The sequence below is a fragment of the Strix aluco genome, chromosome 4, assembly GCF_031877795.1.
Source record: "Strix aluco isolate bStrAlu1 chromosome 4, bStrAlu1.hap1, whole genome shotgun sequence".
NCBI classification, from domain to species: domain Eukaryota; kingdom Metazoa; phylum Chordata; class Aves; order Strigiformes; family Strigidae; genus Strix; species Strix aluco.
In genome coordinates this window covers 91,860,803-91,876,854 of record NC_133934.1, presented here as the reverse complement: position 1 = coordinate 91,876,854, position 16,052 = coordinate 91,860,803, and the positions used below count along the sequence as shown (strand labels likewise).

The window sequence follows — 16,052 nt, the reverse complement described above, 5'->3', positions numbered from 1 at the left end:
AAATCAACTGAAAGTACTCATTGTGTATATTGGATATGTTTAAAAGGGGCTGTTGAATCTTTAGCAGCTGGCTAGTGAGCACAGTGAACCTTTGCATGTTTTTGGTATGAGTTTATAAAAAAATAACCACAGACTGTCAGGGTATCAGCATTGCAGGGGGCGTCCATTTACAGCACGGACGAGTCTGAAGAGAGCTCAAGGTAAGATTTATAATTATTCTACCTGTTCATTTCTGTTCATTACTTCAATTTATCTGATAGCGTTCCCATCCCATTACCCTTTCAGATCCTCTTATTTAGGCTGATAGAAGTTGATGAGGTCAGATCTTGATTACAAAATAGACCAATTTATTTTTTCAATTGGATTTTAAGAAATCGGACCTACAAAATGGATTCTAATACACCAAGACTTGTGTGTATGTATATTTACATTTATATGAATATATTAAAAAAAACCCAAACAAACCCACTCTTGAGAAATCTCACCACAAGCAAAATTTTTGAGAGTGGCAAAAAAGCAGGAGTTCAACCAAAGAAATTTCTATTGGAACATCTAAGATAACCTGTAAGTATCAACCACTTCAGTATGTAAACTTTTCTTTAAAAGTATATGAAATTTGAGGTAAGTTGGATTTTTGAAAGTTGACAACCTAGTTTAACATCTGACCGTACTGAGGTTTAACACTGTAAAGCTCCTGTGAAATACAGTCCTTTAGAAATTGGTTTCCAGCCCAGTGTATATTGTAGAATCTAAGTTTTGTTTTTTCATATCAGTTTTCTACCAATTCCTACCATTTTTAGTCCCTTTTTCCTTTTGTGATTTCAATGTATCCAACATTGGTTTGCCTGTATTGTGCTATCAATGCAGCGTAGTTTCACTGGATACATTAATCACTAGTGAATTAGCTTTATTTCTGTAATCCTTTGTCGGTTCTCTGGTCCCTGTGCCTGTGGCAGAACAACATTTATCAGGTAAGATTGCTTTTTACAGTTGTCTTAAATGCTTTGTTTAAAAGAAAAGAAAAAAAAAAAGCAAACCAGAGAAAATGCTGTTTCATTGTTCCAGTTTTTAATTTCATTTCAGTGATGGTAAACATGGAGCCAAAGGGGATAAATCTGTTTATTCTGCTCAATATTTGTTCAAAAAAGTGGTATTTTGGCATCCATCAGGTTGAAATTTGGTGTATTTGGTTGTTATTTGGTATATTTGTGAACCGTGTACTTGCTCTTCCTCCCAGAAACATAGCTTATAGGCAAGGTTAATCCAGTGTTGGCGGTCCATGTCCTAGCACAGCATCTGTAAGTTAACACATAACAATTGCTTCCAAGGATGGATTTATCTATCATTCTGTTGATGTATTTTCTATTGTCTTATAGGAATTCTGGTCATAGGAACTGTTTCTAATTGAAAAAAAAGTGGCAATTTTGTACAATTTTTAGTAAAACTGTAGCAGGTAACCCTTTAGTTTCTGTGTTTCAAAAGAGCTATTTCCAACCTTTTTTTAACTCTCTCCATCTTGCAGTGGTGGAAATTAAGGATTCCATTCTGCAGAGTCCTGTTCTTGCCAATGAATTGTTAGAACTTTTTTAGGGAGGGAAAAGGGGAAAGGGTGCAGCTCTCTTCACTGTTTAACCACATGCACCACGTGTAAGTGGATAAATTTCTTTACCCAAGCTTTCATATAGGACGGTTTTGGTCTGCCAAGACTTTTTGGGAAACAACTCACTGTCCCAGTAAGCATTCCCTTGAAATATATTTTCCTAGTTGAACAGAATTCTATCAGCTAGAAGTTCACTTTGCTTGTACTCAAGCGGTTTAGAGGGTCAATAGAATTTGTGGCCCACCTGAATCATGACTGGCAGTGCACTGTGTATGTGCAGTTTAGTCAGCTTACAATACGAGGCCAGCCCTACTCTGCTAAGGTTGGAGATTGCTGGTCTCTGTAGATCTATGCTTTTGCACGAAACTTAGTCTTGTGATTGCTGCATTTTGATTTCATACTTATGAGTTCCAAAAAATACCCACCAAACCCTATTTAATATTTTAAAATCAGTGGCGGTTTTGGTATTTCCATTACCAGCCTTGTGTGTTGCGCCGGGAATATCCAGTTCCTATAACTACAGAATTAACTATGAAAGTTCTCTTGTTGGTTTTTAGAAACTGGAGGAGGAAAAAGGCAAAAAGGAGAAAGAAAGACAGGAAATTGAAAAAGAACGCAGAGAAAGAGAAAGGGAACGGGAGCGTGAACGAGAAAGGAGGGAGCGTGAAAGAGAGAGGGAGCGTGAACGAGAGAAGGAGAAGGAACGGGAGCGTGAACGAGAGCGAGATAGGGATCGGGACCGAACTAAGGACCGAGACAGAGACCGCGAACGAGACCGAGATCGTGACAGAGATCGTGAAAGGAGTTCAGATCGCAACAAGGATCGGAGCAGATCAAGGTAAATGCACTTGAGTTGCTATTTATTTCATTTTTTCCTAGTGCTGTTTACTAAGTGTGTATAGTTCAGCAGATCAGCTGCCATTCGAAAGAGAATGGTCCTTTTGGAAGATCAGAGTAAAAAGGAAATCAAAATTTTAGAAAATGTTGTATTTGCACAAATTGGAAGAATACTTGATTCCTTCCATAGCACAGGAATATAAGGACTGCAATATGCAGTAAGCAGCCACCCACCCATGACTTAAGAATACTGGTTTTATCTCAGATCTCTCTTACTTTTTCATGGGTAGCTTTATTCCTACTTGAGGTTCTCTTATGTCTATGGTATCCTTTTTGTTGTGGGGTTTTTTTTGTTTGTTTGGGGTTTATGTAAGGAAAAGCAAGGGGATTCCTCTTTCAGTCTTAAACTGTGGCTAACCGTGTCAGGCTCTAGATGCTGCTTTTTCTGTCTTTGCCATAGAAAAAAATAGCTGTTTCACTTTAAATCATCTTGTCAGTAGAGTTCAAGCTGTCTGTAAGCCATGTAAACTTGAAGGATTTATTAAGTATACCCTTTACTTGTGGGCTTTTTAGCTTTCATTTATATATGGAGAGCTCCTAACACAGCCTGATAAGAATTGCCATGTGCTCATGCTTCGTTTCTGTAGATACCACTATATAATGGTTAGTGCTCAAACAACTACTTTTAGGTAAATGGGTTTTTGAATATATTAGATGTATTGATTTATGTCCATTGCTATATCAGCTAATGATCTTGTACCATTGCAGAAGAATAACTTGCAAGATGCTATAAATAGTGCATTATGCATTTGAAGTTAAATCATTTGATTGAGTGGAGAGGAAGGCTCTGTAATTAACTTTGGACTTTTTCCTTCCTTCAGAGAAAAAAGCAGAGACAGGGAACGCGAGCGGGAGAGGGAAAGAGAACGCGAGCGGGAGAGGGAAAGAGAACGCGAGCGGGAGAGGGAAAGAGAACGCGAGCGGGAACGGGAACGGGAGAAGGATAAGAAGAGAGACCGAGAAGAAGATGAAGAAGAAGCCTATGAACGCCGAAAACTAGAGAGGAAACTGCGGGAAAAAGAAGCTGCATATCAAGAGGTGGGTTGGGATTTCTAGTGTTCCTTAAGGAGGAAATTGTTTCTGAGGGGTGATAATAAGTCTTCTACTATAAAATACATCATTCCTTCTCCCTCTCCTTTTTTTAAATACACTTTTAATCCTTTCCCTACATCAGTTGGAGCAGAATATGTAAGTCACTGTCAGAACAACTTTGGACTTCTTATTCCGGTGTTTTAAATTATAAACAAATAATTTTCTTAATTTTAATGCAGTTGATTTTAAACAATAATCCAAACTAACTTCAGAGTAGTACCACTGTCCTTAACGTTCCTGAGATTGGAGTGTGTGTTTTTTTTTTTCTTCTGTTGTAGCGTCTTAAGAACTGGGAAATCAGAGAACGGAAAAAGAGTCGAGAATATGAAAAAGAGGCTGAAAGGGAAGAAGAAAGGAGGAGGGAAATGGTAAGGCTTGTAATTTTTCCTGCTTGTTCTTTGGTTCCCGTTTAGAATGGAACATTCTACTGCTCTCTTTATGGATAGTGGTAGAGCTCTCATTTTGTATAAACACCATGTATGTTTTTATTTAAAAAAAAAAAAAAAAAGATTTAATAGACTTGAAATAAATGATGTCTAATAAGTGGGACTACTATTGAGAGTCTGGAAAACAAAGCCTAGTGTCTTGGTCTTGTGAAGGCAAAAGAGGGAGAAGTAGGCAGTTGCAAAATACTGTGGTTTGGTCATCATGCACTATTATATTTGTTACCTTTATTTGTGTCAGATTTGTAGCAAAACCTATGATGTGTTCCATGTCATGCAGGTGGAACTAGACCAGTCTTTTTACTTCTAACCTGCTCGTGTCTGAACCTCCTATAATATGTAATACAATATTCTATAATATATCTAGCACTTCATAAGTGTGTGTATTTAGTTCATTAGTTGTGAAATTATCACAGTTGTCAATGTAACACTTGGAAGTTTTGTCTGAAAAGACACCTTTGAAAGATAGATTCTTCTGTAATGTCATATTTTTGTGCTGAAGATGGATTAGGAATTGCTTCAAAGCAAAATATGCAAAGAGACACAGGAAAGAAAAAAAATAAATAGAAAATTAGAAAATACATTGTTTTACGTGAAATCTAATTTTCCCCCTAAATGCTTGAGAGGGGAAAAAGATGTTTAACTCAAGGATATTTTCTATTCATGCTCCTGGATGCTGGCTGTGGATGGCAGTTGTAGAGAGCAGTGTTGTTTCATGGTGCATTTACAACCATAATCGTAATTTGTTTCTTGTCATTAGCATAGAAGTATCTTACTGTTGGTTTAAAGATACTGCTTTGATACAGGTTAGAATGTCCTAATTTATATTCTCCTTAAAGAACTGCTTTCTCTTTTTCTTTTTCATTTTATCAGAGGGGGGAAAAAGTATCTCCTCTCTATCACCCTCACCCCCTTCAGTTTTAGACCTGTGCATTAATACGGTGCCACATGGTTTGGATTAGTAACACAGCAGGAGAGTGCTTATCCTGGAAGTATCCAGTAAATTTGTTTCTGTGCATAACTAAATCTTTTTTAAAAAGCACAGCTCTTGAAACAAAACAGTACTGATAAAATACACTTAAGCTGCCGTGTTAAAATATCCAATACCAGACTTATAGATTTGAAGAACAGGAACTTTGGTCCTCTTTTGTGATGTAAGGAAAAAAAAAAAGGCTGTGTGTAACATTTAAAAACACTTTGAAATGCTAATAATGGAACAGTAGGCTGCAAATCAGAGACATGATCCCAGTGGACCTAATGGATGTAGTATCCGGTGTTGAACATGTGATAGCACGTTGACGGATCCCTGGAAGTTGATACAATTCCAAAACTTTCCTACTTTCTGTCTAGAAAACTCCGTATTTTCAGTTTGAAGCATAGTAGATCCGAAATTAACTTACTGATAATATTACTAAATTTTAAACTATTGGAAAGAAAACCAGAAATCATTTTATAACATCACTTATATTTCAATTTCTTGCAGGCAAAAGAAGCCAAACGGTTAAAAGAATTCTTAGAAGATTATGATGATGACAGAGATGATCCAAAATACTATAGGTATGTCTTTGTATTGATTCCTAACAATAAAATCTTCATTGTTCATTCTAACACAATTGTGGGGTTTGTTGGCAGAGGCTTATGGAGTTTATTTGACTGATTATGTATCGATGTGAGGGTTATATAATTATCTAAATTATTTTGGTGTCACTTGATAAGTGCAAGAGGGAAAAGGGAAACTCCTTACTGCTACTTGGTTAATGCTTGGGAGTAGCGGTTCCTTCCTATCACTTATCTTGTGGGTGAGGAGGAGCAGAGGTCAGTGTAATGCCAAAATAAGGTGGTGAGGGCAGGGAGAAGGGATCAAGCATGCCTCTAAACAATTCACTACAAGGAAGCTGTAAATTGTATGAACAACAAGCTTGTTAACTCTGTAAAGGATGGGGAAGATCCTTCAGCATGAGACTAATTAAAATTTGCATCAAACTAGTTTAGCAAAACTGGTTCTTGTCAAGTAAAAATCTCTGAAATAATTTGATTCTTTTTATAAGAAGATTGGCAGTCACGTTGTCTACGTTTTTTTTAATGTCATGGGGAAAATTCTGTATAGTAATGTTGGGAACTGGTATCTTAGATTCTTCTGTTACAAAACTAGAGGACATCAGATGCTCTTACAAATCTTATTTTCATTTAGTGGAAGATACATCTGTATCGGGTATCTCTTGTATTGTGGTACAAGGTTCTCATTGGAACATTCTTTGAAGTACAAAATCCGTATGTTTTATAGGGGTAGTGCTCTTCAGAAGAGGCTACGAGACAGGGAGAAAGAGATGGAAGCAGATGAACGGGATAGGAAAAGGGAGAAGGAAGAATTAGAAGAAATTAGGCAGCGCCTTCTGGCAGAAGGACACCCAGATCCAGACGCAGAACTCCAGAGGGTAAGTAGCTCTTGGTCTGACAGGAAAAAGAGCCTTTGGTATTCTGGTGGTACTGAGCAAAACTGTGTAAGAGATTTGATAGTTAATATTTACTCTGTTGACTTTTTCTTAAAAAGAAGTCCAGATACGCAGTAAGAACACTGGAAACAAAAAGTAACTTTCCAGATCTATGTTTGGATGGAGTTTGAAAATTAATTTGAATTAATCGGTATTTCTGATTATAATGGCAGTAGTTTCATGTATTTATTCTTGACTAACAGAGACTTCTTTAGGAAACAGATGATCTTTATATTCTTTTCAAACAGTGCTGGTTCTGAAAAAGCTTCTTTTTTCCTAATTGCATCTTTCATGTAGATGGAGCAGGAGGCTGAGCGGCGTAGGCAGCCACAAATAAAACAAGAGCCAGAGTCTGAGGAGGAAGAGGAAGAAAAGGCAGAAAAAGAGGAAAAAAGAGAAGAGCCGGAGGAAGAGGAGGAGGAGCCTGAACAGAAGCCCTGCCTTAAACCAACTTTACGACCCATCAGTTCTGCCCCATCTGTTTCTTCTGCTAGTGGAAATGCAACTCCTAACACACCCGGTGATGAATCTCCCTGTGGCATTATTATCCCTCATGAAAATTCACCTGATCAACAGCAGCCGGAGGAGCATCGGCCCAAAATAGGACTTAGCCTCAAATTGGGCAAGTTTACATTTTATTTTAATGTTGCGTATGGGATGAGATAGAAAAATGCCAAGCTGAGTAGCCACGCAGTTTACCAAATATATTGTATGTTTTGACATACTTATGTCAAGCGCTTGTTATCCAGATGCTGTGCTTGATTTCTCCTATCCAGAAGATAAATTTTTTTTGTAGATCTCTATTCTTCCAAAATCTGGAGGGGAGAAAGGGACACAAGGTTTGGCATCCTCAAGGCTTAATTTTTTTAGGAATGCTCTGAGCTGGAATTAGTTATTTCCACATGATTTTTCACCTTAATAGATCTCTAAATATCCCTTTTAAAGCTCATTGCTACTTTTCATTGATGTAAGTATATGTTAGGTTTAAGCCCTAGATAGTTCTTAGATTTATTTACAAAGACTCTTTTAAAAGAGGAACACTGAAAATTAGGTTATTTTTTTCTTCCTCTTAGAATAACACAATGAATTGATGACAATTGTGAATGGAACGTGAGTGTAGAGATCCTTAGTACTTATTTCTTGGTGTTTTTAAAAAAATGTTTTTCTGAGCAGCAGCACTAAGGATATTTGTATTCCAGGAGGTTTGTGTATTTGTTATTTACTATTTTGATTAAATTATACTGGGGCTGCAGTTTGAACTCACACTGTGTTAGATCTTGAATGAAGAGAGGCTGTATGGTGTTAGACTAACTGATTAACGCTTTTTCTACAACTAGATTCATTGCAGCCTTTCACTCCTGTTCTCTGCCTCTGCTAAGGTTTGAACTCATGCTATAGTCCTCCCTCAGCAAGGGTGCTAACTGGTTTCAGGGCAGAGAAAGACGAGCCTATTTTTCAAAAATCTTGAACAAGCTCTGAGATCTTCACCTCTTTAGCCATTTTTATAACAGAGTTTGAGAGACTAAAACACTGATGCTAGGCATTCACAGACACTTATGTAACATACAGACTGGTACTCCTCAAGAAACATGTGAAGAGCAAACTAGTTTCAGTTGCTGTTTATGAATATGTTATTCTGCCTTTTGGGTTGTAGGTGCCTGCAATAGTCCTAATCAGCCCAATGCTGTAAAAAGGAAGAAGCTTGCTGTGGATAGTGTTTTCAATAAATTTGATGACGAAGACAGTGATGATGTGCCCCGGAAAAGGAAACTTGTTCCCCTGGATTATGGAGAAGAAGATAAAAGCAATATCAAAGGCAGTGTCAATACAGAAGAGAAACGTAAACATATTAAGAGCCTCATTGAGAAGATTCCCACAGCAAAACCAGAGCTCTTTGCTTATCCTCTTGATTGGTCAATTGTGGATTCAGTAAGTTGATTTCTTTTAACCATTCACAGAAAAGCATGATTTTTCCAGACAAACCTTGGAATTGAATAGAAAAACAATGTTCCTGGAACCCCAGTGAATTGGAGCATCATCATCAAATGGAATCAAACCTGAGTACTGTATTCCTTGTCCATATATAATGCTTATTCTGAAGTATGCGTGCTTATTTTTGCTCGGTCTCTCCTGAATGTTGCTACAAATTGTTGAGCAGTTCTATGGAAGGGGGAAAAAAGATCCTGTAGAAACACATTTGAATGGCTGTCAGAAATACTTGGGAGTTGGCAAATCGCTAAGGGTTATCTCATTGATAGCAAAATGTATCTTCTGCTAAATAGTCTGGGTCTTCTAGCTGCTTATCTGGCAGTATTGTTTCAAGACAGTAAAATTTATGGAAATTATGGTGGGTTTTTTTCTTTTTCTAGACACTAATGGAACGTCGAATTAGACCATGGATCAACAAGAAAATAATAGAATATATTGGTGAAGAAGAAGCCACGCTAGTTGACTTTGTTTGTTCTAAGGTTAATATCTTCCACTTCCTTTGTGAAGTCTGGGTTTTGCTCCCTATCTAAGCTGCAGCAATGACTACAGTATCTGTATTTGAAGGCAGACTGTTCTTAGCTTCTCTGTAATCTGTTATATTGATCATCAGAGACAGTTGGTGTACTTGGAATCAATATGTATTCTAATGTTTTACAAGTTACCTCCTTTCATGCTTATGCACAATATGTGCATGGTAGATGCTCTCTGTTATCTGTTAGATAAACATGCGGAACTGGATAAAGAAATGAGCAGTTGGCAAGAGCAGCTGTTTTAACTGATAGTTTTATCATTAGATTTCAGAGTTAATATCTCATTGGCCATTAACAATTTTAATTTAAAAATAGGATTTGTGTGAATTCAGGAAAAAAAGCCAGTAGCTTGACTTTTACGTACATCTTTGGATTAACTAGATTAACTTCTTAAGCTTTTTAGATGCTGTTGTTGCTTTAGTGGTAAGCAAATACTAAGGTTTTTAGAGTTTAGCTTTAGAAGTCATTCTGTTCTACCTTTTAGCTGTTGCATGACTTGTTTAAACTAAACTCTGTGTAGCTTCTTCCATCAGATTACAAACTAAATTCTAATAACTTGCCTTTTTAAATCTGTCATGACAACTCTATGGCTTTTCATCACTAGGGAATTTCAAAAACTTTTCAGCTTTTGTGGTACTCGCATTCATAATGGCTGTTGTGGTTTATTTTTTAGGGCTACTGTGGGAGAGGCAAAGCAAGTGATAGTTTTGTGGCACAGGTGGTTAGTAGAAAGTGAAAAACAAAAGTTGAATATTTGTTTAAATTATATATATTTTTTTAAAATATCATTTTCTGGTCCTGAAAAGAATTGGAAACTTAACAGGCACAAAGAAAATTCAGTTATGAAGAGTGATACAGGGAAAATTTTGACTTTGCCTTCCATTAGGAATTCATTGTTGAAGGAAGGGGACCTTATTCCTTAAATTAGGAGAGCTTAATAGGAGATACAAAAATAACCAGCAAATACAGGACCTGTTGAATCTCTGGAGCTTCCTGGAATTTGTTCCTCAGTAACTAGCTGTAAACCAGTGCTCACTATGATGGAATCTCATGTAGTTTAATACTAATTTTTGCCCTGGTTAATACTGGGAACTAATGAACTGCAAATATTTTTTGCATGTGCAAAGCATTCCAAATCCTTGAGAAGTAACTGGTTTTTGTCCAAAGATGTTTATATGGTTTACTTCAAGTTTTCAGTCTAAAAACATTTGTTTCTTTCAGGTTATGGCTCACAGCTCACCACAGAGCATACTGGATGATGTTGCCATGGTAAGCAGAAATTGTGTAACTGATACACCTTCTACGTTATACTCAAGCTAATAATCAATTCTGAGAAATAGTAGGAGTCCATAACAGAAATATTTGGCATTCATAGAACATACGTAGAAAACATGCATTAGGTATGAAAGCTGTTTTGATTAAACAGATCATGCTAGCACAGGCATGATGTTGCAGTTACAGCATCTAGGTAGAAATTACTGATCCCTGTTCAGAATTTCTCAGTATTCAGAAATATGGAACAAAGATTCTGTCCCTCACAGTAGAGGTAAGAATCAACAATAACAGAACTTCATCAGAAATATAAACTTTTATCCCTTCTTATTCTTGTAACTAGATTTTTATAATTAGTGGTTTAGTGGGTCTATTTAATTAATGAGCAAAACATAATTTTCTCTAGAAGAGTAAAAGCTCTTTTTTGCCTGGTGTTGGAAGAGAGAAATTTTATGAAATAATGTTTCACTATGTTTTCATACACTGAAAGGTGAATAAAAACTGATTGTTGACTCTCTTCTAATAAGGAAACTTGGAGGCAAAGTTGAGAGGAGCCAGATTTGTAGCGGAAGTTAGTAGGTTGTTCTTGGTGTGACTCATAGGTGACCTGGGGAACTTCCTAAGAGATGTTGTGCATGCTAAAAGTTTACATGGATTCAATAAAAGCCTGGATAATAAATTCAAGGAAGAGAAATGCACTGAGAGATTATTTAGTAAATATCCAAGGAAGTTCCAAGCTGAAAATGAGCAGAGACTAGGAGAGAACTAAGGGAAAATACCACATGTGTATGTTCTTACATTCTTCCCAAGCCTGCCATTTCTCTGCCTCTTCCCGAGCCACTTTTGGAGACTAGGGTATTGATACCCTTAGTGCTCAACAGCTGCATTATACAAGTATATAATCAGAGCCTAGTCAAGTCAGGTGATAAATGCAGAATGGACAAATTCACTGAAGTTTTATCCAGTGCCTCCCTCAAAGGCTTAACTTGGATTACACTACCTCCACTTTGTGGTTCTGATGTGTCTAGAATTAGTCTTTATAACTGAAATGCCTAACCTAAAAAATAATCTATAAAATGTGTATTTCCTACAGGTACTAGATGAAGAAGCTGAAGTTTTCATAGTCAAAATGTGGAGGTTGTTGATATACGAGACAGAAGCGAAGAAGATTGGTCTAGTGAAATAAAGCACTCTCCTTGCTTCTAGGGTTCCATTTCAATTTTGGGCTTTTTTTTTCCCCATCATTCAAAGACTTCGAATTTTCTCTGTTCTCAGAGACTTGAGACCTGTATTTTTTTATGTAGAAAATGTGAATTTTTTTGTCCTCTGCTCTGAGGCCCCCTTTACCCTTCTCAGTTAGTTATCTGAATCCTGCATTGGTTCTCTTTATAATTCACAAGGTACAACTACCGGTATGTTTTATAAGCTGCAGCTACTGTACACACTCTCTGGTAACTTTGTTATGTTACTCTGATTCTTGTAAATACTAAGGAAAAAAAAAAAAGCCCCTGTTTTGCAAAACATTTGCACTTAATGTGGAACTATATCAATTACAGATGAAGACTAATTGTTTTACTGCAGATTTATCAGCGCTTTTTGTTTTTTGCATACTCTCCCTCCTTTTTATTTAAGGAATGATCAGAATACAATTTAAAAACAAGTGGCTTGAGCTGCTTTCATAGAACAGCTTTGTGTTATTTCGTGCCCTCATCTGACTCTGGAAAGGGAGTTCCCTCAGACTTTCCATTCTGATGTGAACCAGCAGTAGTCTTGGTACTTTGTTGCCCATTTAGAATTACTAATGAAGCTGGGAACTTCTCTTGCAGATGCTCTGCTTCTTTCCTAGAAAGTGCAGATTGCAGGAAGTTTTTTATTCTTTGCTCAGTTAAAACAAGAGCAGGACTTCAATTCAGTAATTTTTTTTTTTTTTTTAAAACCTAGGGTATCTTCTGCTCAATTTCATTTTAGCCCTTCCCTATTATCCCTTCTGTCTTCAAAATAATCAGATGCATTTTTTTTAAAAGAAATTATTTTTAAAAACATTTTTTTAGTATTTAGAAAAAAAATACCTGTTTGGATGTAACTGACCATAGCAGTTGACAAAAACTAAACTGTAAGTTTTCAAACAAAGCAGAAGTCTTGTTTTTATCCATATTGTTAAACTAGCCCCTACTTTTGTTTTCTACTGTAAGCAGTTTATTGTCCACAAAAAGAGGGTGATATTTTCCTGCCTTGTTTGTATGGGTTTTTATAAATAGGCTGATATGGTATAAATGATGAGATGTACTGTAAACTGCATTTTTTATCTCATACCTGGGTAAGAAGACAAATCGATAATGTGCTATGAACTGTTTTGACTGCAGGAGGACTGTGTTCCAGGGAGCAAACTGTCTCAAAAACATTTTTAATTTTTAAACACAATTCTTAATAGCAAACAATTTAAGTAAAGGTGTTCCAGTATCTCTATATTATATTTAACTGAAGGATACAGGTTGACCTGTTCAGAAAACATAACTGTGACCTTGAGTTACTAGTTCTTTGTATCTGGAGAGGACACTTGAAAACACTGTTCTTAACAAACGGGATCGTGTAAAGGTTCCACCATGTAAATATTTCAGATATTAAAAATGTATATATTTGATTTAAGGGCTGACATTCTTTTGGAGTCTTGTGCAGCATGCTAATTAACACTGCTTTCTGAATCAACAAGTGTTCCCAAATTAGGGATTGTTTTTTTAAAACTACCTCCTGCTTTGTCAGGTGACTAGAAGCCTGCAAATGCAGATGTGATCCCAGTATGTTCTTTCTCATCCCTGTAATACTACACACCACAAAACATTATTTTTCTAACTTGAAGTGTAACGCTCAGATGTTATTTTTGTTATGCTTGAGTTGCATGACAGTGTTTTGTTTTACATACTTCTATGCTACAACCTTCCTCTTTCTTCTGCAACTTGATGTTACCCTAAGAAATTACTTCCCCATTCTTCCCCTACGATTTTGCATCAGCATTTACCAAAAATTCTCCAAATCCTAAATAAATCCACAACTTGCTGTGTTTGTAGTAAATACAGAGAAGAGGGAGAGTGAACTTTGAGTGCTTTTTGTCCTGCTAATATGGCATTCTCTTTCTGTCAGTAGTAGTAGTAGTAATGCAACAAATGCATTGTAATGCCACTATGTGACAGATTGCCTAACGTCCTTGTTGAGATTCTTCAGTGAAAGCTCAAGTTGTGAAACTTCATGTTATTTTCTTCTGCCTTAAACTAAAGCTGTACGTTCATTTATTTTATTATTTATACATTGGACATAAGCTTGTACTCCTCCTTTACTAAGGAGACTGAAGGCATCTGGGTGAGGAAGACAATTAAAATTTAAGCTGGAGTGTTAAATATCCAGGTAAATAAGTATTTAGAAGCAGCTGTGACATATTAAAAAAAAGAATTTTGTGGAAATTGACGTTTTCTTCAGTAGTGGAAGGAGGAAGGAATGTTCATTGTAGCATCTCTGGCTTGGCTTATGCAAGTTCTTCAGCAATTTTTCCTCTTTCGGAATGCAAAACGTTGCTTCATAAAGTCACTTCTAGTGTTTACCTCTTGCTCAGATTAGTGTTACTAATTCTCAGTGATAACAATATGTTTTGTGTCTGTGATGCTGGGGGGTAGAACACAAATTACGTGCTGCTGAGGGGTTCTTAATATAAAAAGTAACTTTCCTTCGTTAACTTTTTCTTTCAACATGCAGAACGATTTCAAGATAAACTTGGAAAATCTGGGGCAGAAAAAGCCTTTTTTTGCCAACGTTACAACACTTTACTGTCTGAATATGCGATTTAATACACACTGTGAGTTACATTAGTGAACGCACAGATTCAGAGTATACTGAGGAGATCCATTAGCAAAGTATGTACGTTGCCACTGGGTATTCAGTGCAGCATACCATAGTATGATCCATTCTGTGATGGAAAGGTACTTCAAAAGTTACACATAGTGCATAGAGGGGAAAAAATACTAATATTTATACAACAGAACTGGATATACTAGTCAGTGATCTGGACTTTACTGTGTCATGAGGCTTTACACATTAACCTAACTCGCCCTTAGTCTCCTGGTAATCATTCTGTGTAACTGCCATTCAGTGTTATTTGGAATATGTGAGTACAAAATACATAGTATTGTTTTCATTAGTATGCACTGAAAAGAAATGGGAAACCATGTACAAGTAAGATCCATTACCAAGAATGATATATTTTCTTCTATTCCCATTAGTTTGATAAAAGACTTTTTTTGTTCTTAGAATATTTAACCTGTTCACATACTGATTTGATCTTTCTAATTCTGGGTGTTTTCTTCCTCCCTTCTCTTTAAGCAGGAGCCTGCACTAAAAATAACCATCTAGCTAGATCACTGTGGCCCTAAATGTGGGCAGGGGGAAGGCCCCAAACAGTAAGTTTAGTTTCTTACTGAATTCCTATTTCTTACTAGTAATGCTTTCCTATTACTGAGAGGGAAGTATTAGACCTTTCATGCTTTTACTAAATGGAGTTGCTAGATAGCTGCCTGCAGGAGTGGTAGTTTAGAAAGTGGATACGCTGAAAACTGGAAGCTGTTGGCTTTTATATGACAAGAGGGTCACACTTTTTCATGTTCTGTACATTTTCCTGTGTAGTAGCATTGGATGTGGTACATGCAGACTTGTAAATTAGTACATAGCCATGCAGTGTGAGCAGTGTAAGCTATTGTTAATAGGCATTTCATAATAGATCAACCTGACATCAGTAATATAAATAGAGAATAGTCTGCTACAGCTGTATGTCCATGTTTGGTTTTTTTGGTTTGGGTTTTTTTTTTCCCCTCTTAAAATAACAAATAGTTTTATTTGGTTAATGGTTAGGCATCACTTTCAGTCTAAAAATGGCTTCTTTTAAAATGCACTTCATATGCATACGACCTACTGAAACTCAGTATTTGTGTCAAAATGCTTATGTAAAACCTAACTTCTACGTGCGATACTTTTGTGCTGCTTCATTTTCCCATAGATCTTCCTGTAGTGTAGTTGAATAGTGAAATACAACATCTGTTTTAAACATATAGAATGACATGGTCCCTCAGATTATACTGTCTTAATACTTAGAATGATTACATGTATCATCATTTCCTATACATTAGTAGCCCAGTTAGGTTATGCACTTTTAAAAAGGCATTGTGGATTATTCTTCAAATATCATGGATAGCAAGGTAAGTTTCAAGTTTGAAATTGCTGTTGTTTCTTCTGCAAATGAGCTGCAGATCCACTTGAAGCTTCTTGAAAAGATGCCACTTAAGTTTTAATATTTTTATTTTTAAATGCAAAGATCCCTTCAAGTTGTCTTCATAACGCTTTTTTGTGGGGCCATTTTAAAACAGGGTTGCTAGTTTATATGTAATTTGAATTCAAAACAACCACGAAGTGTATTTTCTCCTACTCCCCCTCTTTACTTGGTAACACCCCTTGCCAGGTTCAGCTTTCCCTTGCAAGACTAGTCCTTGCTGATGTTTCAGGGAGACCCAGCCCCCCTGGCCCTAACCTGGCACTTCTTGTCCTTAACTTGGCGCTTTCGTTAAGGGCCGCCTCTCGGCCTGCTCCTCCAGAAGCTCCTCGGGCCTGGCGCCGGGGCCTGGGCTGGCCCCAGGGCCCTCCCTGAGCCGAGGGGCCCCACAGCCGCCGCTGTGGCCGTTTGTTCGGGGGCCCGAGGAGG

At 36.9% G+C, this 16,052-nt stretch overlaps 1 protein-coding gene across 2 annotated transcripts in view; it reads left to right on the top strand.

The window, feature by feature from the left end:
* The window catches only part of RBM25 (RNA binding motif protein 25), a 34,336-nt gene extending 21,380 nt beyond the window's left edge, over nt 1-12,956 (top strand). For both annotated transcript variants that reach the window (XM_074824278.1, XM_074824277.1), the window contains 10 exons: nt 2,158-2,438; nt 3,319-3,535; nt 3,868-3,957; nt 5,516-5,589; nt 6,317-6,467; nt 6,822-7,146; nt 8,179-8,453; nt 8,894-8,992; nt 10,265-10,312; nt 11,409-12,956. In XM_074824278.1, the coding sequence (XP_074680379.1) occupies nt 2,158-2,438; nt 3,319-3,535; nt 3,868-3,957; nt 5,516-5,589; nt 6,317-6,467; nt 6,822-7,146; nt 8,179-8,453; nt 8,894-8,992; nt 10,265-10,312; nt 11,409-11,501 (1,653 nt within the window). In that variant the 3' untranslated portion in view covers nt 11,502-12,956. The remainder of the gene's footprint in view (nt 1-2,157; nt 2,439-3,318; nt 3,536-3,867; nt 3,958-5,515; nt 5,590-6,316; nt 6,468-6,821; nt 7,147-8,178; nt 8,454-8,893; nt 8,993-10,264; nt 10,313-11,408) is intronic.
* Nucleotides 12,957-16,052: the final 3,096 nt, after the last annotated feature.